We start from the raw sequence: 23,735 nt of genomic DNA, 5'->3' as shown, positions 1-23,735 counted from the left end.
TTTTATTAGAACAATTAGGAAATTATCATTGCAACTACAACAAAATATTTAAAATTTGTAAATTAAAACTTCTGTAATGCATGTAAAATATCAAATAAATAGAAACAAATAAATGAATAAATAAATAATAAACAAATGAAAATTAAATAAAAACAAAAATCTTTCAATAAAAATTTTTTAATAATTTTTTAGCACTATGAATTTTTAGCAGTGTATGAGTACATCAGTAAGTTTGAATGTTACTGTAAATATTATGGTTCCATACTGAACTTAATATACACAGTTTGAGACTCTTTGTTTAAAAATATATATTATTGTGGATGCTGCGGAAAAATTAGAAACTTTATTATATTTTATATATTATATATGAGTAGTAGCCGATTTTTGTTTTTTTAACGGTTCTGTATACAAAAATTTAGTAAGTCTACATTAACAAGGAATTATTAATGTGACGAGCTTACAGCCATGATGATTTCAGCGTTAAATGGAAGTATTTTGTTTAATATTAATTAGTGTTACGGATCATCTTAAACATTGTTTTCAATAACATAAATTCATTTTATACGTGATTTAATTTATCAATTACTGATCAATTAAAGAGATCTACCAAGTTGAAGATACAGAAATATAATACTAAGATAGTAATACCAAAAACATAGAAATATAAAGACATGTAATTTGCCTCTGTTAAAAAAATCATGAATTCTGAAAAGGTACACGCAATGGGAAAAACATGTCTGTTCAAACGTATAAACAATCGAACTTATTATTTTATGTATGATCAATGCTATTTTGTTAGGGAAGTCAGCAATCAAACCAATAGCGAACATGTTGTATTTTGCTTGGACAAAATCATATAGAAAAAACTCTAATATCAGAGCAAATGCACACATAGCTTCTAGCTCATGCGTATGTAAGTTTCTTGGTAAATTTTTTCTACTCTTCTTTTTATTGCACACTTACTAAATATATATATGCATGGGTAGGTGAGACAATATTTTTGAATGTGATGCTTGGATTTTGTTTGTGTGCTTTTTTTTTTGTTAAAATATATGACTGGCTTCGTGTGCATGAAATGCAGAAGTCTTCCAAATTATTTAAAATTTGATTTTTGCTGAAATTTTATACTGGCTTCATACTAATATATGATGTTTGCCTATGACATGATGCGAAAACACCGGAGTAGCGCAACCACAGTTGTTATTAGTGTAAATGCTCTTAATATGTTTGGCTATCAAGACTCGGCTATGCCATACAGTAACAATAGTTTCATGAAGAATATTCATAAACACCATATTATACAATAATTGATTATGTCTTATATATTAAGTTTTTATTATTATATTCTTATATCAAATACAATAGAATTATTAAATAAATTTTATTACTTAAATCATAAAAAATAAAATTATAAACTTAATATGACTTAATTATTCAAAATAGATATATTAACTAAATTTAATTACATATTACTTATAACTGTTTATTTATAAGTTTATTTATATTAGCGTGAATATTTTTGTCTCATTGCTAATTTTTCTAAGCATTTATAAATAGTATATTTTTTATTAAAATTCAAATTTTTGCAATTGTTTTTAATATGCTGGTAAATTTTGCACTATATTAATAACTTTTTAGGTTTAAAAAACCCTCAGTACTGCCATTTAAATGGCATTGAAGATATCATAATAAAGTTATTATAAATTAAAATTACTTATTAATTTGATATAACTTATTGAAAGTATTAATTAATATAATTAAGTTAATGTTTTACACAGAAGTTCAAATATTTACAATTTCTTTAATTTATTGTTAATTTTACACTTTATTTTAAGTACCCTGTTTGATTTAGCACTTTTATTGAAAAGTTTTTTAACAAAATTTCATTGTGGCACCCGTAAATTGGATCCTTAAATCAATTTTTGTTATATACTTTTTTTATTTTTTTTTTGTTTTATAGTGTTTGCTACGATTTCTTTAATACTATTTAAATGGTATTCTTTTTTGAAAAAGAAAGTAATAAAATAAAAAATTTTTAAATGGATCCTGGAAATTTAGGTAGTATACAAAAGCATTATTGTTTATTTATAAATTTATATAAAAAATATACTATTTATAAATGCTTAGAAAAATTAGCAATGAGACAAAAATGTTCACGCTAATATAAATAAACTTATAAATAAACAGTTATAAGTAATATGTAATTAAATTTAGTTAATATATCTATTTTGAATAATTAAGTCATATTAAGTTTATAATTTTATTTTTTATGATTTAAGTAATAAAATTTATTTAATAATTCTATTGTATTTGATATAAGAATATAATAATAAAAACTTAATATATAAGACATAATCAATTATTGTATAATATGGTGTTTATGAATATTCTTCATGAAACTATTGTTACTGTATGGCATAGCCGAGTCTTGACAGCCAAACATATTAAGAGCATTTACATTAATAACAACTGTGGTTGCGCTACTCCGGTGTTTTCGCATCATGTCATAGGCAAACATCATATTTTAGTATGAAGCCAGTATAAAATTTCAGCAAAAATCAAATTTTAAATAATTTGGAAGCCTTCTGCATTTCATGCACACGAAGCCAGTCATATATGTATTTTAACAAAAAAAAAGCACACAAACAAAATCCAAGCATCACATTCAAAAATATTGTCTCACCTACCCATGCATATATATATTTAGTAAGTGTGCAATAAAAAGAAGAGTAGAAAAAATTTACCAAGAAACTTACATACGCATGAGCTAGAAGCTATGTGTGCATTTGCTCTGATATTAGAGTTTTTTCTATATGATTTTGTCCAAGCAAAATACAACATGTCCGCTATTGGTTTGATCGCTGACTTCACTAACAAAATAGCATTGATCATACATAAAATAATAAGTTCGATTGTTTATATGTTTGAACAGACATGTTTTTCCCATTGCGTGTACCTTTTCAGAATTCATGATTTTTTTAACAGAGGCAAATTACATGTCTTTATATTTCTATGTTTTTGGTAATACTAAGATAACAGGTTAAAACTTACATTCGCGATACGCAGATGCTTACAAGTATATTCGACGATGTAACCAATAAGCCTTTAAATTTAAATAATGAAGTCAACAAATGCCACTGATGATGGGTTTTTGGCAACGCCAATTTCTGGGCCTTTAAAGGGAGTTACACAAAAACCTACAAACTAGTTATAGAAAGTTGGCGTCTTAAAATTAAGAAAACCCAATCCTTTGAAAACTGGAGTTATAGTGTTTGGTAAGTTTTATAAAAATGCCCAAACCTTCTAAAACTGTAATTATGGCATATGTAAATTATGAGTGATGATAAAATTGTATTCCTATAAATTTTTAAAAATCCATTTTCAGTAATAATTGCGCTCTTAACATTTTTTTTAAATTTTTAATTTAAATTAATTTTAATTTAATTAAAATTAAGGCTAGTTATCTTCTTCCGTCTGTTAAATACAAAATTTAACTAAGATTGTCATTTAAACGGCTTACGCTTAAAATAGTTAAAAGTGTTTGTAATAATTATTTTTATTAAATAATTTCTTAAAAATTTAAAAAAAATAAATAAGGAAAATTGTAGAAAAAATATAAACAGTTTCTAATTTATTTGAATCTGGTCTTATTTTTAAAGAGAATCTCTGATAATTTTAATAGGTCCAATCACGATCATTATTTAGGATGCTAAATTTGTATTAAAGTGCCGAATACTAAATGGGTAAATACAATATTAAAGGTGCAACTTGGTTTTGTATATATCGAAAATACATACAAACGGAGCTGACAAATCAAAAAAAGAACTTACTTGTATATAATGAGACATTAATTGATTCCACAGTTCAAATTTAACAATTAAACTTGCACTGTCGCAAATATTTAGCACAAATTTAAAACTTTAACTTTTAACCTATTTATAACAAACTAAGCATGCCTAATAAAAATGTAAATATATTTTAATATTATATTGAACATCTGCAACTTGTTAATAATAATGTTGGTTTCTGAAAATCTTTTTTAAATATAAAATTTAAAAATCGAGTCCCCGAAACTAACCGAACACCACTATATATATACAAATGTATATATATATTAATTATTTAATTTTCATCTGAAAGCCTCCTGCGAACAAAATTTTTTACTACGAGAGTGATTGGTTACCCACTGGAATCGGACAAGAGTGGGAGTTAGTAGGTATGGCTATTCAGTATGTTTCATCCAGCGTTGAATATAATGTTTGATATTCAAAACAACTTGTATTTTTTTAACTTGTTTTTCGTACAATTTTTAGTGCTTGAATGTATTATTTTCGAGCCACTAGAAAGCATTAATATTGCATAAAATATTTAATATATATGAATGATGGTACTTCCAAAAAAAAATTGAGAGTGATTGTGAAAGTTGATAAATATACTGCATTTTGAAATTATAAGCATTTCATTTGAATCCGTATTACTGTCAGACCGAGTTCTAATAGTGGAGCTAATATAAAATAAGACCGTTTTACTTTAATATATTGCGTTGGTCAATAAAAAATATCTTATAGACCTTGTATATATTATATACAATAGTATATATAATTTATATAAATAATTTAAACAAATATATATGTAATTATATATATCATATATATGTATATAATTACTTGTATAATTATAATAATTACTTAGGTAAGTTATATACTTTTTGGTATATATTAAAAAAAGTTTCCTACCTGTTTCAAAAGAATTTAATTTTTGTTACTGTTAAATAGCATTTTAAAGCTACTTAAAAGCATTATGTTTATTCAAATATTATTTTTTCATATAAATGTAGCGGAAGAAGGTGACATATGTGAATAGATTTTAATTTATTATATCTACTATTATTCGTATTTCATCAGAATTAAACTCAGGCTCAGATAATATTGAAAATGTGTTCAATTAGTTAATGTGTTTCATTCAATGGAGACCTAAATAAAATACTTACTCTTCCCATATCAGGAAAAGTGTACACGATATGTTTCTATTATTATTATTAAAATATTGTAGACATCCAGCAAACCCTTAAGATTTATTTTAATACTTTTCAAACCACTGCAAATAAAGGTTGCAATGTTCATAAAAAATAAATTTAAATAAAATATTAAAAGAATATACATAAATAATGTATTTCTCTTTGAGATATAATTTAATTAATAAATAATTTAAAACCATTTAAATTGATTAAATAAAATAGTACCTCCTAATGTCAGAAGGGGAGAGTAGTTCTCGATGCAATGAGCTCCTTCTGGTCCAGATCAAAGCTGGGAAGTCACAGAGATTGTGACTGGAAATCTCGTCTGCTTTAGGCGTAGTCGATAATCTATCTCTTCGGACAGACCCATTTTGTTAAGTTGATAATGCAGCCCATAGTGACCCATTACATATCCCTCCAGCAAGCTCAACTCTGTTCTTCTGAAGAAGAACAAACTGTAGGGAACCGTAACTGTAGGGATAAAACAACTCATTAGCCTGACGGTTACATGGAATGTCGCGCCAACAGCGGCTTCTCTCGGTTTAAAATAATTTTTAATTCAGAGACCTAGTTATATATCAACTTAATCCACAATATGGCTCCACAGAGTTGAATGGTAGATCCTACCTTGTAAGATTGTTTGCAGACTCATTACCGTTGATTCCTGTGTGACCAGACACTCAGCAATAGAGAGTTTATCAAAGGGTTAGTATCTATACATCTAGACGGTATAATTTTGAGCAGATATTTACTTAAAGCATACGTTACTATATAAACTAGCTATCTTAGGGCAGACTCTTATAATTTGTTTTGCTCTTACAAAAGTTTATTATCTCTATTTCAATTTAATCTGTTCTATTCTATGTTCTTTAATGAGTTTTAATTAAGATATATTGCGACCCAGGCATGAGGTGGTTACTCCATGTTAGTTGGGTGCATTTGTTGCTGGAGTCTGATTGCAATATCAAGGGATATAGAGTCCGCGGGTGTTTTTGACAGCCTAAAACCCACATCAAATACATTAAAATTGCAAAGATGAAAGAAATTAAATGCACAAAATACTTTTATTTTAATTTAATTTATATTTGTATTTTTTAAATATTTTCGTTTTAGTATATAAAATAATTATAATAATCAATAATAAAAACAAAATATTTTATAATTTATTAAATTAAGCATTTTTTAAAAATTTAATTGTTAACTACAATTTAAAATACAATACAATATTATTAATACAAATATTTACAAAAATTACATAATAAATTCAGTCGCTAAGTTGTTAATATATACACAAATATTTTTATATAACTTTTTTGATGAAAAAAAAGATACTAAAATACATGAAATTCAAGAATAATTTAAGTGTTCAATAAAAACAGTCGATTCAGAAGCTGCAGTTAAGTACTGCCTTATACTGCACATTATACATATATTATCATTATATATTTTTAAATACACATATAGACTATATATATATATATAATTTTTATTTAAGATTTTCCTACTTAACAACTAAATTTGTTTGATATTTAACAATTGGTGATTTTTCTTACAATTTCGCTTATTTCGATTTTTTTTAATAAATAAATACAAATAATTAAATATAACAATTTCTTATAAAAATACAAAAAAAACCATTCATATAATACAGGGTGTTTCGCTTTGTTAACTACTTGTAGTGGATTTTTCGAAAGGCAAAACAGAAATAAAAATATTTAAGTACACAATAGCAAAAATGTTAGTAAAAGTTAAGCACTTGGACAAAACATGTTGTGTGTCTTTAGCATGTTTCAATAAACTCAACACAGCCGCGCCCTACGGTACCCGCCCCTTAGCAATAAAACGCATATATAACATATCACTGATAGCGCCAGGAGCGCGGCACCACGTAATCCTTCAGCGTGTACAGCATTTTCGCATACCAATGCACGCCATTCTGCTGCTGCGTTGTGTCTAGTTTAGGAGTTGCAATTTCATTACTTTGCGATGAAGATGCCGCATTAGATTTGCTCGATAACCATGATTCGAGTTTAGCTATCACTCGTACAGGTGCCATACTCCAGTGCGCCAACGACTGACTTTTGACAATGGCATAACACGAAGCCGCCACAGAATTCACCACAATGGTTCCTTCTGCTGTGAGTGGCGCTACTACACCTTTGCGCACCACTGCGCTCAATTTCACCACACGTTGTGGACTCAAGCTGCCATGTGCATCTTTCACCAAAACAAAATCATTTTCTTCTATGTCTTCGGCAAATACATAATCCATGAGTCCCTTTTTGGGATTCCATGTTAGTATCAGATGTGCTGGTGTAACTGTCAATACTGCGCCATCTTCCGTGCCAATTTTAACAAAATCTTCCACTTGCTCCATGTTGCGATCCATAAAAAGTATGACCTCACTGTAGACCGGTTCATCCTTTTCATTCATACTCAGCACACGGTCGCCAATGCGTAGGTCACTCATAAGCTTGGTAGCCCCGCTCTCTGTGATTACTGTGCTCTCCGGTGTAAAGCAACCGCTTATATGCGTAGGATGCATGGCATCTAAAATGAGAAAAAGAAAACCAAAGGAAGGATTAATATTTGGTTTGATATATCGTACAAAATTAATAAGTTTTAACTAATTTAACCCTATTAATGCATAAGGAACTTTTGTGGTTCCTTTCGACATTGAATATTTTCCTTTAATTTAAAGTCAACAAAACTAAGTCAGCATATAATTAAAATCCTCACTGCTTTGTTATCTCGAATTTGGCAATCTTGTGAAACGCTTAAGTTAAGTCCTCAAATCCTTTTAAAGTAAAAACATAACGATTTTTTATCTTCTACTTCGCCTGTTTGTTTGCAAAGTTAATCCGAGCGTGTGTGCACTACTTACACTGTGCTACATCGACAATAGGTAACCAACCCAAGACTATCTAGGGTCTAATCTAATTTGGCGTTAATAATGCCTAGAAAATGCCTGAAAAAAGGTTGTGCAAATGCGCCTTTTTTTGCACACGCAAAAATAATTAAAATCCAAACAAGTCAAAAAGGTTTTCACAGTTGCTGCCTCCTCTGTATGAGGAAACTGATGCTGTGGATTCTGTCTTCTGTACAGGCGGCTTTCTCTCTTGTATTCTTAAATTTTTTTTAATTTTTTGTTTATTGTGATCTTCTTTTTACTCCTTGCAACTTCACTTCATTTGTTAATCACTGCATTTGGGGTGGCATGACAACATCCTACATTGCATCTAACCGAAACTAAAGAGACCTAGACTTCGCTTTAATGGAATGTGGAAAGGGAGAGAAAAAATGTTAAGAATCATTTTTCCTACATTGTTTTCTTAAGGATTAGAAGAAAAAAATGACTCGAGCCAAAGCAGCTTACCATAATATTTTATTTATTTATTTTTATTTAATAAATTTTTTTCATTCCAAACCGCAGTTGTGTCTTTCCGCAAGTGCAAAGTAAGAATGGACTTGATTTGGATTACCTGAGCTGGGACTGACCTCAACACATGTGTTTTGATTACATTTACAATATTTTGGTTTTAAATTACACTATTATAATTATTTTAATGGAATTATGAAAATTATGAATATTGTACCAAGGCGATAGTCCTCCTCCGTCCAATATTTTCTTGTATGAACCCACAACGTGTGGTGTGTAAAAACATTGAAATGAGTTAAAAAATATCATTCAATTTTTAAATATTATAATTAAAGGTTAATGATTTTATTAGCAATATATTGAATTACTTCAGGTTAAATGGTCAAAAATGGACCACCCAATAAATCGAATCAAAAGTAACCAAATGGTATTGAAGAAAATAATTGCTTTTTAAAATATTTACAAATCTATTGTCAAATACACGAAATAAAATAAATTACTATCTATCGGGAACATGGAATTTGGTAGGTAGACGTAAGATCAAAGTGGTAAAACCGAACATGTCGTAGTTTTTACAGGCCACTAGGTAACTAGATAGATAATAATGCCTAAAAAATTATGCATAAACTATGGAAAGAAAGAATGAAAAGAATTTAATATTTGAATACCTATGAACTATGGAGCTAGGACCTTAGATAGGTATGCACCTCAAACTTATAGATTAAGACCCAAATATTTATAGAAGCAATCTCCCAAATTTTTTTCGATAAACTATTGATGACTTCATGCGAATAAAGAGCATGAATGGATCACTTCATGATACATAGTGAACTCAATATAACTCAGTCTGTAATGATTCCTTTCATATCTCGGTAATGTTTTTATTCTTTTCATAAAAATACATTATATTTCAACACAAACCATTGTCACAAGTAGAGTAGACTATGGGCTTAAAGAGAATCATGGTAGTTTCCTAAATTTTTTTCGAAAAATAATATCCCAGTGAAAAGAAGTTATAGAAGGCGCACTTCATATCTCATGACTCATTTAATTTTCTAGTAATGTTTTTATTATTTTTATGAAAGCATAGGATCTTTCAATCTTTATAAGTAGTAGAGTAGACTCTATCAGTTTAATAACAGTATAAGGATCAAGCACCGCTCTGACTAAGTACCTGCTACAAACATACGAATCAAAAAGCCCGGCCAATGTTTTAAAGAAGAATATTGGAAGACAGCTGCTTCAACCCTTCAACCCCTCCTTTAATGAAGTGCCTGTTGCAAACCTATAAACTAAAAGTTAAATAATGGTGAATATTTAAAATGAAGTATAATAGGAGTGAGCGGTTTCAACCCCTCAAGTCCTTCCTTGAGTAAGGGTGTCTTGTAGACCAGCGAACTAAAAACCCCTACAAATAAATAAAATTTAAAAGAATCTTCTTTAATAATCTCTTAAACTTTTTTTTAAAAATAATTTTTTTTCTTAAATCTTATATTTGGATATAGGTTATTACGTAAGAGTAAATTCTATTGCTACCAAACCGATATACCAATGATATCCGAATGCAAATTTTTATGAAATATTAATCTTATTTGCTATTCTTCAACTACTATTAGCTTTAAAAATGAAATCAATTAAAATTTTTGTTAATAAAATATTTTATGACCGAACAAATAAACTCATTTTATTGGGTTTTATACATATTAGGCATTAAGTAGCTAATAAATGCGCCCAAACTAAAATAAATCATAAATTGTGCCAACCAGAAGACGTGGGAGAGTTGCTAGCAACTTCCAGTAAAAATATTTGGGCACGTTAGCGCCAACTTGTAAAATTCAAATTAATTACATAAAAAATTAAAAGTAGATTACAAACTGGAAAACTAGAAAGATCGAAAGATCGAAAGATCGAAAAGCCACTAGAAAGAGGCTAGGAATCCATTTAATGAAGGCGACCACTAACTGTGCATTTTATTGTAATGAATGACATAAATGGTCGAACTATAAAACTACAAGCAACGCAGTAGGGAAATTATATAGAAAAACGCAGTTCATTGATAGTAAAACACAAAACAAGAATAGAGAAAAATCCGGGGAGAAGTGTAGAAACAATAAAAAATCCGATTAAAAACATGTTAAGCGGTACGATTTTAGACAACACAGATTTTATAATAAATGCGACCAGAAGAGTATACCGACAGACGGTGTTAAAAAATAGTGAGCGCGTCTTTCTATTAACGAAAAGAGAAGAAAACGAAGACTAAGAAAAAGAAAACAAAAAAGAAAAGAAGAAGACAAAGAAATAGGAAATTTTGTAAAAATTGGTGTGAAATGAATGTCGGCTAAATTTCAATAATTCTACGCTAGAATTTTTAAAGGAAAATCCAACGATTCTGCTGAGGTTGCTGAGGTTGCTGAAAACTGACAATGAGAATAATGTGAATGACGACGATAATGATGATGATGATGACGACGATGATGGTGGTTAAGTGGAAACAGAAGTAAAAGTATGGCACTAACAACAAAATACTCCACTCAAAATAACAACCACAACAACAGCAACAACAAGTACAACAACAACAAGTACAACTGCATGGCACTGGGATATCGCTTGAAGGGTCATAAATTAATAAACCATTAAAGTGGTTAAAATTATCGTTTTCTTTTTATCTTTGTGTTGGAGACTAAACTGATAAATTATTACAAAACAGAAGACAACACCAATAACAATAACAACATCATCAACAACAACAACAACAATAACAACAACAGCAACATTGACATCAACAGCAGCATCATCATCAGCAGCAGCAGCAGCAACTACTACATACCACACACGTATGTACGTGGATTTGGGCACATGGGATAGTTTAGTGGCTTATAGGCATTTAAGCGAACCATACAAATGGTTTATGCCACGTTAAAGAAAATATTCACAGCATATTTTTCATTTATGCGACACGAGCTGAACCACATGACTTGATGCAGGTTCGGTGCAATCGCTGCTGTTGATGTCAGTATTTCTACTGTTGTTGTTGTTGTTGTTGTTATTGTTTTTGCTATTGCAGCCGTTGATGTTGCTGTCATTTGTTGCATTGGCAACAAACATAAACTTACTCTTTAATGGTTTGAAACAATCATTGCTTAAGCAACACTTAAATCTTTGAACTTGTAACAAATGTTAAACAACGAAGATGAAAACAAACTACAACAAAAATTAGTGTCCACAAGAGGACATACAATCATATCTCTTCCCGTCTTCCCGTCCTCCCGTCTTCTCGTCTTCCCATCTCAGCTAACTTGTACAAATATATATGAGCTGCGTCGATCCGTCTGTCCGCGTGCCGAACTATGGAGCATACAGTTAGCTCTGTTAGCTCTGTTGGTTGTGAGATTCAAACTTTGTGACTGCTGCGGCATTTGTCACTTCTCAGCGTATAACTTTTAATTTGCTGTAATATTCGTTACGTACGTGTAGACGGAGATGCTTGGCCGCAGGGAGGTAGAGATAACAGACACTTAGCATATCTAAATTGATATTAAAACAGCAGTTGACAGTGATATACCGTGGCTGATAGCTTAAAATACTCAAAAAGGTCATAAGATACATTTTTGAAATTCCGAAGAAATTACTTTTTATATCCATGAAGGAAAAGTGAAAATAATAAATACTTTTTATATGTAATCAACAATTTTGTATTAATTAATAACGCGTTAGGATTTACATTTTATAATGGTTATAGAACTAAAATCTTTTTGACTTTTACTGTCTATTCTTTAACCCAGCTCATCTTCTAAGTTGCAGGGAAAGCTTGAGAAAAGTACCATAAAAGTCAAGCAGTTTTTAGTTCTACTAACCAATATAAAATGTAGATGGAAAAATGATGGATCTCTGGACATTATTATTAAAAGTTTAAACGTGAAATCGGCCATCAGCCGGTACTGCGGCCAGAAGAGTCCTAAAGTACCAAATCTCTGGACATACATTTATCCATAATCGTCCATAACTTCCTCATTTCATTATAAATTTTTAATTTGGATATCTTTTCAGCTTGATATATTGATTTTGATATCATAACTCGGTAGTTATAGTTAAAAAATATCATTGTTTTATAATATTATTGATTATGTTAAAGGATTTACAAACTAAATATTAACAATATTATATCGATTATCAAAGTCGTCGTTACTGAAGATTGTGAATACCACTATGGATTTGATATCATTGCTCCAAACCATTTAATTTATTGTATCCAAATGCAGTCCCTCCTCGGGGAATGCCATCTCGACGTGGTGAGGAGGCTCAGTAGTTACGTACTGGTAGGGTCTCCCTTGCCGGTAAGGTCGAATGAGGAGTAATAAAGGTAAGCACAGTCCACAACTAAGCGTCTGTACTCAAAATAAGCGGCTGCAAAAGGCGTCTGTTCTCTAGGTTAGGAGCGGCATATTTAAAATTGATCTGTCACTACGTGCAAAGCTTACAGGACTGACATTGCGCTTGTAACCCATCGTCATGATTTTGCTCTCTTCTTTAATTATTTTCTGGAAATATAACACGAGTCTAAACCCGGTGGAATTACAGTCTCTATGTGGTATCCGTGCATATACGGCGAATCCAACTGTTTCGGCAGCATTCACAACGGATTAGATGGTGCGAAACTCACGTTTAAACAGAATCTCTTCGTTAGATACAACTGTAATCACATGGCCCAATGTTTCCCTGGGAACGCAACGGAATGAAGAAGAAGAAGTATGCAATTTAATGTATTTAGTGGATACATTAAATTCTTTTATAAAAATAGTCATTGGCATAAAATTGAATATAATTGAAAAGTTGAAAATTTGAAATGAAATTATTTACCCAGAAGTTTAAGTAATATCACATTTCTTTTGACGTATGCACACCACAAACAGATGCAAAATAATGACCAACTCTGCTTGAATCTATATGAACATTTTTCTTTGGCTGTGCTTGGGAAATGCGTTCAAGTAGTTCACTTAGCTTTAATGTGTGTTATTTGAAGTCTTTAATGCTATTACTACTTGTTGCAACAAATTGTTGCTGGCATATTTACACTCTTTTTTTTTGTATTAAATTTTATTTATTTCATTTTTTTTATTTCGTTATTTTGCTTGGCCATGTTTTAGCAACTTCATGTGACAAGCAAGTGCAACTTGTTAGCCAAACACTTGAGCATTTATGTAAAACGCTTGTTAAATGAACATTAGTCAAATTTGTCATGCGTTTTAAATGAGACAGTGACAAGCCGAACCAAATTACTATAAATCTTATTACGAGAGCTAATCTGAGACCCCGACTTGGTTAAGTGCGGCTTGGCTAAAATGTGACTTCATAAGCTGCCACTTCAACATGTCGTTGCCGTTTAGTTTTGTTGGCAATTTATTTTTAACAGATTTTTTTTTACGTGTAAATGCTATAAATTTTAATTTTTTTGCTATTTTCGTAAAAGAGTGTGAAAAACTTATGAAAAAATTATTAATTGCTTGCAAATAATTTTGAATTAGTGATGCAAAGAAATAATGCCATAAATATTATAATATATGCAAGAAAGATAGGCTAAAAGTCAATTAAGTTTTCAATGTATAAAAGTGTAAAAAGAATAATATATATATTTTACAAAATTTATTAATTATGCGGAAGTTTGTAAAAAAAAATAATTGCCTTATAAATTATTATTGTCAATATTGAAAACGTTTTTATTAAAATTTTAACAGATATTTATTTTAATCGCTTATACGGTGCTTATATTTTTTGCTAGCACTTTTCAGATTCATCATTTGTATATGATTTTGCATAAAACCGTTTTATAAAAATATAACTTTTTCAAATAAACATAAGCCGTTATCATATTGCATAAATAATAAATTTAATTTACATATACAATTATTTTTAAAAGTAAATATTCAAGCATTTCATTTTTTTTTGTTCTTGATCCAATTAAATAACTTAGAAACAATTAATTTAAATTAAATGAAATTAAAGTCTCTAAGTAAACCGATTCAATCGCTCAATTCATCACAATTAAACTAATTTGGCAGCCATATTTATAGGTATTGGCACTTAAATAACTATCTATTTCTAATAAACAAAATAAACGTTTATACAATATATGTAATTAATGCCACAGATACATGAACATATGCCTTAAAGGCCAAATTATATCTTTCATAACGAAACGTCAGCAGTTTGTTGTTAATTTTGTGTTAATAAGACAGACTTTGTTGCCGCCTTAAAGTCATTGGTTTCTGATACTTTTGTTGATACATGGCAACATTGTTTTCACATAATTTGTTATTGTAATATCCATAGGTTCGTTATTTATTTTTGTGTTTTATGTTTTATGTTTTTGTGTGTAACTAACCGCCGCCTCCTACCGCGCCTTTAATGTTACAAATTAAAAATTTAAATTGATTACAAGAAATCGAAATTGAAGGTGGAAGAAAATGGTGAGTAAGGTGAGCAAAACGGTACAAGTGTAAGGATATAATTTATACAAATATTTGTTGTTGCTTGTAAGTAAATGCAATACTAACAACAACAACAACAACAGCAACAGCATGGTAAATATTGTTAGTAGCAAATTTTGATATCAGCTTGTAACAATCTAAGAGTAAATATTGTGCGGGGGTAATTTGTATAGCAAAGAAATATTGATCTTCGGCTTGCTTTGGCTTACCTAAGCAGGCAATGAATGACATGAATTCAGTACACATAACTACTAACGATATTTGACAACAACAAAGGATAATATTGGTGAATAGTTATGCAGTGGAATGCAAGTGTAAATTTATATATATATATATATATGTGTGTGTGGTGTGTTTGTGTGCACAGATAGGCAATTGGCAATCGAATTTTACGTTTGTTTCATATAAGCCGCATGCCTAGACCACACATTGTCTTCAAACTGTTTTGGGTGCCTTCAATACAGGGTGGTTGATTTACTTTACTGTTGTCGGTTAGTTTTATTTATTTTTTTTTTTCATTGAGAAATTATTTTATTTTATTCTAGTTTTAAATTACAATTGTCGGTACTTTTTATTTTTTTAACGCAATTAAATATAATAAACTTATGTACTGAAAATATAATTTAAAATGAAACAAAAAAATATGAAATATATAATAACCAATACATAAATAATAATAATATTTATATAAATAATATATATATAATACTAATATATAATATAAATGTATAACATATAACAAAATATATATAAATTTTTGAATATGTTTTAAAATATACACAGTAAGTCAATGAGATCCAAAAATTTTAAAGAAATATGAGTAAAAATTAATAGAAAAATAATGAAATTATTAATAAAAAGGAACTTAAAAGATATGATTTAAAATAAAGCATTATGTAGATTCATAAAATATACAAAAAGGCAACGAGATATAAATAAAAATTCGGAGAAAAATAATAAAACTGTAAATATATTAGTTTAAAATTAGTTTATTAAAATTATTATATTAATTATTTTATTTCAATTTATGTATATAAATTAAATAATAATTAATTAATTATGTGAATTATGTAATTATTAATTATGTAATTAAATAATAATTACTTCATTAAATTTATTTTTTATAAAAAAAGATACCATATTAAACGAAAAACATTATTTCATTTCTAAAAAATTAATAAAAATAATAATATTACATAAACTGTTATAAATTTTTAATTCTTAATAAATAGAGAATAATAAATATTATTTACTTAATAAACCCTGATACACAAGATACAATAACTAAAATTTTCTTTTCAAATAAAATTTTTTAAATTTATATCAATATTATATAGCTGCTATAAAAAATCGAGGTTTTCCTTTAACTAAAATCCTTTCAACATTTCTAGAACTTATTTTAAAAACACCATATGCATTAATAATGAATTATAACCGCTCAGAAACGTACCCAGGAGGATTGAGAGGCTAAGGTGCTAACCCACTCTACCATAACTGTTTAATAAGATAAAATTTTCTTTTTGTGCACTGAAATTACCTGAAACCCCAACATTTTCTAATTATTTTTAATCCAAAATTATGTTTATACAATTTGGATTAAATTTTCAATGACTCCTTATGAGCTTATAATCGGTAGAATTTTTCAGAGTATTTATACATTGAATCAATTGCTAAGCTGCGACAGATGCAACTCTTATTTAAGAGACTTAAGCAACAAACTTGAACGATTTATATGCTTTTTAAATTTTATATTATAATTATATATTATGATTATTTTTTTTTTACCAATATAGACTTTATTTATTCATATTGCAAACATTTTAATGTCATAAAAATTATTTGAACCAGTTATATATATCTTCTGAATAATTTTGGTATTATTTTCTCTTAAAATTTTATACAATATTATTTGATTATATTTCATTTGGCATTATATTGTACATATATATATATATAAAATATATATATATGAATATTATGTATATGTGTGCATATTTTGTTATATTTTATCTGTTATCGTTAACTGCTGCTGCGTCTTTGCCACTTTGCCGCAATCTCAACCGTCCACAGGCAAAACCATGTGAAACTCATTGGGTGTCGTATCATCAATTCGTTTAATTTGACAGGCGCAAACCTAAACATGTCAAAACAACAGCACATAACATGCGGTTTGCGGCACAATGAAACCCAAAAATAAAACACATGAATTACAACAGGCAAGCAAGCATTCATGAGCAGCTCAACAAATGCTGCTAAAGAAGTTAACAAACACTTATAAGTGTACACACACACTCTCGCATGCATACATGCAGTTAAACACGCATCGATATCATTTGGTGACTTTGCCTGCAGTGGTCGAAAACAGTAAGACAAAACACGGCCGGTTTGCGTATTGTTTTAGCTGATTTAGTATTAATTTGGGAACACATTTTTGTTTTTTTTTTTTTGTTTTTAGTTTTTGTTGTTTTACTTTTTAATTGTCTGACTGTCTGACTGCTTATTGGGCTGTCTGCCCGTTCGTTTCACCATGCAACTTTAAGTTATTTTTGGTGTATTTCTTACTGTTCAGTGCTGTCTCCTTATGCTTAGTCAACATTGGCATTTTTGCACTGCAACATTTTAACATTTCTTTCTTTTGTTTTTTATGCTTTTCTTTTGTTTTCGGCGCATTTCCATTGCATGCGCTTTGCCCCTATTGTCTTGTGGCTGCTACTGCCAAAATTTATATGCTTTAATTTCAAAGTCTTAAGGCGTTTCGAATGTTGGCAACATTGTTCTTTTATTCTAAATTCGCCTCAAAACTTTTTAATTCAATTACGGTGCATTTTCCACGCTTGTCAATTATTTTGGGTTTGCAAATTTTATAAAATACATGCTTGCTTGCAACTTGTCGGAAGTCTGTGGTCACATCGCAAACCTGTCAAAACAATAACATTTGATGTTATTTTGAATACCGCTTAAAAATTATGATTGAATAATGAGCGCGTTATTTTAAGGCTAAAGAATAACTCCGCAAAGGTAAATTTTATTTGAAATTCATAAATTAATAATGAATACTCAACAATAAATTAAATAAGAAATACTGTGAAATTAATATGGAAGCTGATCGAATTTATGTAATTTAACACAGAAAATAGATTTTAAATATTTATACAATATATGGAAAGTAAATAATAAAAAAAATTTTTTTATATATACATATAGATACACATAGACATTATTTAAGTGCATCTATAGCATACTTAAGTTGAATGTAATTTGCTTCCGTGCAATTTGTTGCAACAACAAAAGCCATATAAACCTTTTTTCCATAAAAAATGCAACAAGAACTTAACAATGCTGAGTTATTTTATGTATCGCTACTGCTCGTTCGCTGTATGTTGTGTTCTGTTGTATGTTGATCAATAACATAACAAAAACATAATACACAACATGCCACACTCAACAATAAAAAAGAAAACAAGCACAAACATCATCAGAACCAACGGCAGCACCATTTTAAGTCCAAAAGAATTGTTTGAGATACGTATGATGCTTTGCTCCATTATGAAAGACTCGTTTCCTTTACTTTTCTCAAATATTTTTTTACTGATACTAAAGTATTTTTTATGTTTTTTTTATTATTTTCTTTAAAAACATCAATAAGCTAAATGCTACATTCAACGCAGAAGAAGAAAAAAAAAGCTAAGTGTGTAAGCTGAACAAAGTAAAATACTATACCAAACAAAGGCAATAGTAGCAATAAAAACACAACAACAATAACAACAATTCTTATACACGCATAATACAAGTAACCAACTACCAACTACCAATGAACCAACCAACAAATCACATTAAACATTTATTTCAAGAAGTTGTTTGAAGCCAGTTTTGACAACAAGCTTTGAGGAAACTATAAGTGCTCATATTACATACGAGTATATTAGTATATAGTATGTTCCATGCAACAACAACAACAACAATGACAACCGAAAAGAAAATGAAACAAAAATAAAAATATGGCTTGTATGCTCACAAAACTGTGGCAAAGAAAATTACATACAAAATACAAACGCATTTGTATACATGTATGTATAGAAGGTATTTATGTGCATTAACTTGAGCTATGCTGCGCTTTTCCTTAAACTTTAATGGCATTCAATGTAAAAATGTTTATAGTGTACAGCGAGTATTGCGCGTTGCTGTTCTTGTCATTATACTGCTATGTTATCTATGTTCAATAATCATTGTATGCACATACCTATAAGCCTCATACAGGCATGAGGCCACTAACAAAACAAAACCCATAGCTCAACCAACGTGCATGATATTTGAAAGCTTAAGCAGACAATTTAACATGAAAATAATCAAAAAAAAAACAAAATGTATAAAAAAGAGAACAAAAGTAAAAAATTTAATATATATCATGTTAAAGTGATTTGCCAGACGCGAAATAGTGCTTAATTTCTTTTTAACGATTTTACTATGTGTGTAAGTATTAATCTCTTTACTTGCTTGTTTTGTTTTTGTTGTTTTTGTTTTTCTATATACTGCGCATGTGTGTGATTTTGTTAACATTTTGACATAGTTTATCTATCTGGCAACGTTGCGGTATGAATATGACATTTACATAGTTTATGTTGGCATTAAAATGATTTATTATTAATTTTATTTAAAAAATTTTTTATATATTCTTCAAATTTTTTTCTTTTTACTATTTTATTATTTTATATATTTACATGTATATATGTAACGTTGTTTTTAATCATTTAAATGTTATTATTATAATTTATAGCGTTATTTTTCTTGGAAAATAGAAATTTTCTATTGCTATGAAAGTTGGTTGCAGTGACTAAAAAAATTAAACAAAAACTAATTAAAAATAAATTTATTAGTAATTTTTTAGTTTAAATGCATGATTTGCAAATTTGCTGTTATTTTTTATGACTTTGCTAATTTTGTACATTACTTGCAGTATTTTTCAAGGTAAATATTTTGTTCTAGAAATTAACAATAACAACAAAATACTTTCGGGCAGAAGTGATGTATGCTCGGAATTGGTTTGACGCAAGTTTGTTGCTTAAATCTCTTATTTTACAACTCTAAATAATTATTTGCAATAGCTATTTATTTAAAAGGTTATAATTATCAAACAAATATAAATAAATGTACATTAATAACTTTTATTATTTAACGCAACTATAAGAAACCTCATTTAATATTGTTACGGCAATATGACAACATTTGTTAATGGGAGAAATAAAATGTAAATATGAATAAAGTCCAAACAGTTATGAGTAATAACTGTTTATATATTAAATATACACGATATTCAAGTAATAATTATTTTCTAAAATAAAACTTGTAAACACAATCTATGGTCATAAAATATATTGCATTGATGAAGTACGCAAATTATAAGTCAAACAATGAATCTTAAGAAATCTAATCTTCCGTAAATTTTGTTGACTTTAATTAATAAAAATATTTCAAAAAAAAATTATAATTATTTAAATTTAAATTTATTTATATTTTTGTACTATATATACATATATTTATATTTATTCTTACCTGATTTAACAGAACAATGTATGTGCGCACGTGACTTGTAATATACCCAATCGAAACCGCTCTCTACAGCTAAACGTGCTAGCATACCATATTTGCTACGATCACAATCGGATGTTGTGATGTCTACGGCTCGTCCTTCATAATGCAATGAATTATTTTCATGCGAATTATCCTCATCCCAACTTTCAATAACGCGTAATTTTACACCAGGCCATTGGTTCATCACCGACACTGACAAAACATTGAGTTTCTCTTTGCATCGCTGTTGGGAGAAGAAAAAGAATTTAATAATTATTAATATTTTTATTTTTAATCAATAAATATTATATCTATTATGTTTTAAAACTGCTTAATTTTTTCAAATGAATACAAAATTATTGTAAAAGTTTATCAAAATTTATTAAAAATTGAAATCCTACGTTTTAACTGTTAACAATTTAAGATTATTCCTTTTAAGCATATAAATAATTAAGATATATACAAATAATATATATTAAATATATAAATTGTTTAATTAATCTAACATACATAAAATATAAGTCACGCAATTTTGGCAATTCATTAATGGCATTTACGCTTGCTCTATGTATGAAGTTGTGAAGTCACCTAAGTGAAATGACTATAGCCTTGAGAGATATACAGCGCACCCCTTTACACATTATTAAGGCGTGGTAAATTAAAGTTCATTTTCAAAATGAACTTTTTTAAGAATTCGTGTGAAAACTTGCCTAATTTCACAAAATAGTAATAAGTGATATTTAATAATTATTTATAATTAAATTGTGTCAAAATTATGAATACTTTATACTAAGTCAGTAATATATTAAATTTAAAAATAAAATAATTAAAGATGATTAAAGAAAAGTAAAATTTAAAGGAAATTTGAAATGTTTCTCAATACAATATATCTGACAATTATTTTATTATTTATTATTTCAATGGTTTTTTTTATTATAAAATTAAATTTAAGCAACAGTTTTTTAATAACAATAAATAAATAATATTGTAAAATTAATTTTAATTGCAATAAGTTGTAATATAAATAATATTATAATTTTAAATTTAGAAAAATGTTTATTAATGACATTAAAAAAATAAAATATATAATATTGTAAGATTAAATCTAAAAAATTTGCATCAATGACAATTAAAAAAATAAAATATTGTAAAATTAAATTTAAAAAAGTGTTTTTTTTCGCTACAATAAAGAAAGTAAAAGAAATAATATTGCAAAATTAAATTTAAAAAAAATGTTTATTAATTAAAATAAAAAAGTAAAATAAATTTAGTTACTATTTCATTTATTTATTTTTAATATTAATTGATTGTTGCCGCTTCCACTTAATTCTATCAAACTTAATTATTATTTTTTTTATATATAATAGGTTAACTAGTTTAATTACTTTTTAATTTATTTTTATATTATAAAGCTAAATTTAAAAGAATTGTTTATAATCTATAATGAAAAGTTAAATCAAAAAAAAAATTTTACTAACTCATTAATTAATTATTAAACTTAATTAATGTATATATATATATATAAGCAAATGCAAAATATTTTGTTTTCCATTATGTTTTATTAAACTTAATTAATTTTTTATTTATATATATATTTATAAGCAAATGTAAAATATTTTGTTTTCAATTATGTTTTATTAAACTTAATTAATTTTTTATTTATATATACATATATATATATATATATATATATAAGCAAATGCAAAATATTGTGTTTTCCATTATGTTTTATTAAACTTAATTAATTTTTTATTAATTTTTTATATATTTATAAGCAAATGTAAAATATTTTGTTTTCAATTATATTTTATTAAACTTAATTAATTTTTTATTTATATATATATTTATAAGCAAATGAAAAATAAATTGTTTTCAATTATGTTTGCGTACAATTTATAACAATAGTCAATGGAAAATCCTTTGAACCTGTTGCGCGCCTGGCAAACAACTAAAGAAAATATTCAAAAATATCGAATAAATAGAAAAAAATCCTTAGCATTTATTTTTTAACTCACTTATTTTTATTTTGGATGATTAAAAAAAAATAACAAGAACCTTTCTTCCTGTACCAGCAATGTGCCTGGGCAGCGTTTTGCTTGATTGCGAATGGCCAAAAGCAAATATTGGTCCAACGTTTTTGGTAAAATATATACAAACTCATGTTAACAAATAAACATTAAAAGATTCAATTGATTCCTTCTTTCTTACTTATTTTTGGATTTATTTGAAGCTGCGGTGGGTGCAGGTCTTAATGATCATAGATGCAATGTACGTTGCTGTTATCAGAAAAATTTTATGTTAAAAAAAGGATTCAAAGAGTTTTCAGCCGCACTTAGTAAACAACAGAGCGTAACTATAAGTGCAGTTTAAATAAGAAAAAATAAATTTCAACTAATATTTTTTTTTAAAAATGTCTTTACACAAAAATTGTACTAAGCTACGCAGGAAATTTCTATTTACAGACCACAAAATCGATTATCAACGCCATCAATTTTGCATTTTATTTTTGGTTACTAAATAAAAGACACGCAGCCCGTATTTCTATCTGAACAATGCAACAGATACTTATCCTGTGGCTAGTTAAGCAATTCTACCTAAGCAATTTTGCTTTTTATTGTTGCTGCCTTTCCCTAGTAGCCGGGCCTTGGCTATACTTGGCCAATATTTTGCATCCTGGCATGTGTGCTGCTACAATTACTTGTTTGGTTTTTGTGGTGTTTATAAATATTTTGGCTGATTTTTGTTGGCGTGGATAAAACCGTAAAATCGATTAGTTATCCTTTTTGTAATTCTAACAAATTTTTGTATTTACGTTTAGATACTTTTTTGGTTAAATTTTTAATTTGTGGCTTTGACATTCGCACTGCTCTCAGGCTTTGCTCTACTCTGTTACGCACTGCTTGGGGCTATTATTTTTTGGGCGTGGCGTGAAAAACACAATTTCAAAATTTCACAATTTAACAATTTTAAACATTTAAAACTTAACAACTTTACAATTTTATTACGTATATTCAGTGCTGTTTTCACATTGGAATATATACGTAAATATTTGTAGGGACTTTATATTTGTCACAGTTCATGGGTTTTTGTTTGTACCTCACTGAATTTGGGTTAATGTATTGAATTTGTATTGTGTGTCAAATGTTTTGTCACAAAGTGTTTAAAATTGATTTCTTGTGGGCTTTACGTTTGTTTAATTTACTTTTTAATTTACTTTATTTTTACCATATTTATTACCTTTTCCAAGAATGTAATTTATATATGGTTTAATATAGTACTAGAT

At 28.0% G+C, this 23,735-nt stretch overlaps 1 protein-coding gene across 1 annotated transcript; it reads right to left on the bottom strand.

Moving 5' to 3' along the window:
• Positions 1-6,636: 6,636 nt before the first annotated feature.
• Positions 6,637-20,696, bottom strand: LOC119681305 (protein hedgehog; the record flags this gene model as incomplete). The annotated part of the gene is given in 2 exon segments (XM_038094457.1): positions 6,637-7,567; positions 20,435-20,696. Coding segments are annotated over 2 exon segments (954 nt in total), but the record flags the coding sequence as incomplete, so codon positions are not given.
• Between the last annotated feature and the right edge of the window lie 3,039 nt (positions 20,697-23,735).

Source organism: Teleopsis dalmanni, chromosome 2, assembly GCF_002237135.1.
Source record: "Teleopsis dalmanni isolate 2A chromosome 2, ASM223713v2, whole genome shotgun sequence".
In the NCBI taxonomy this organism is placed as follows: domain Eukaryota; kingdom Metazoa; phylum Arthropoda; class Insecta; order Diptera; family Diopsidae; genus Teleopsis; species Teleopsis dalmanni.
Note: the sequence above shows the minus strand (reverse complement) of the source record. Positions and strands in the feature narration are given on the sequence as shown.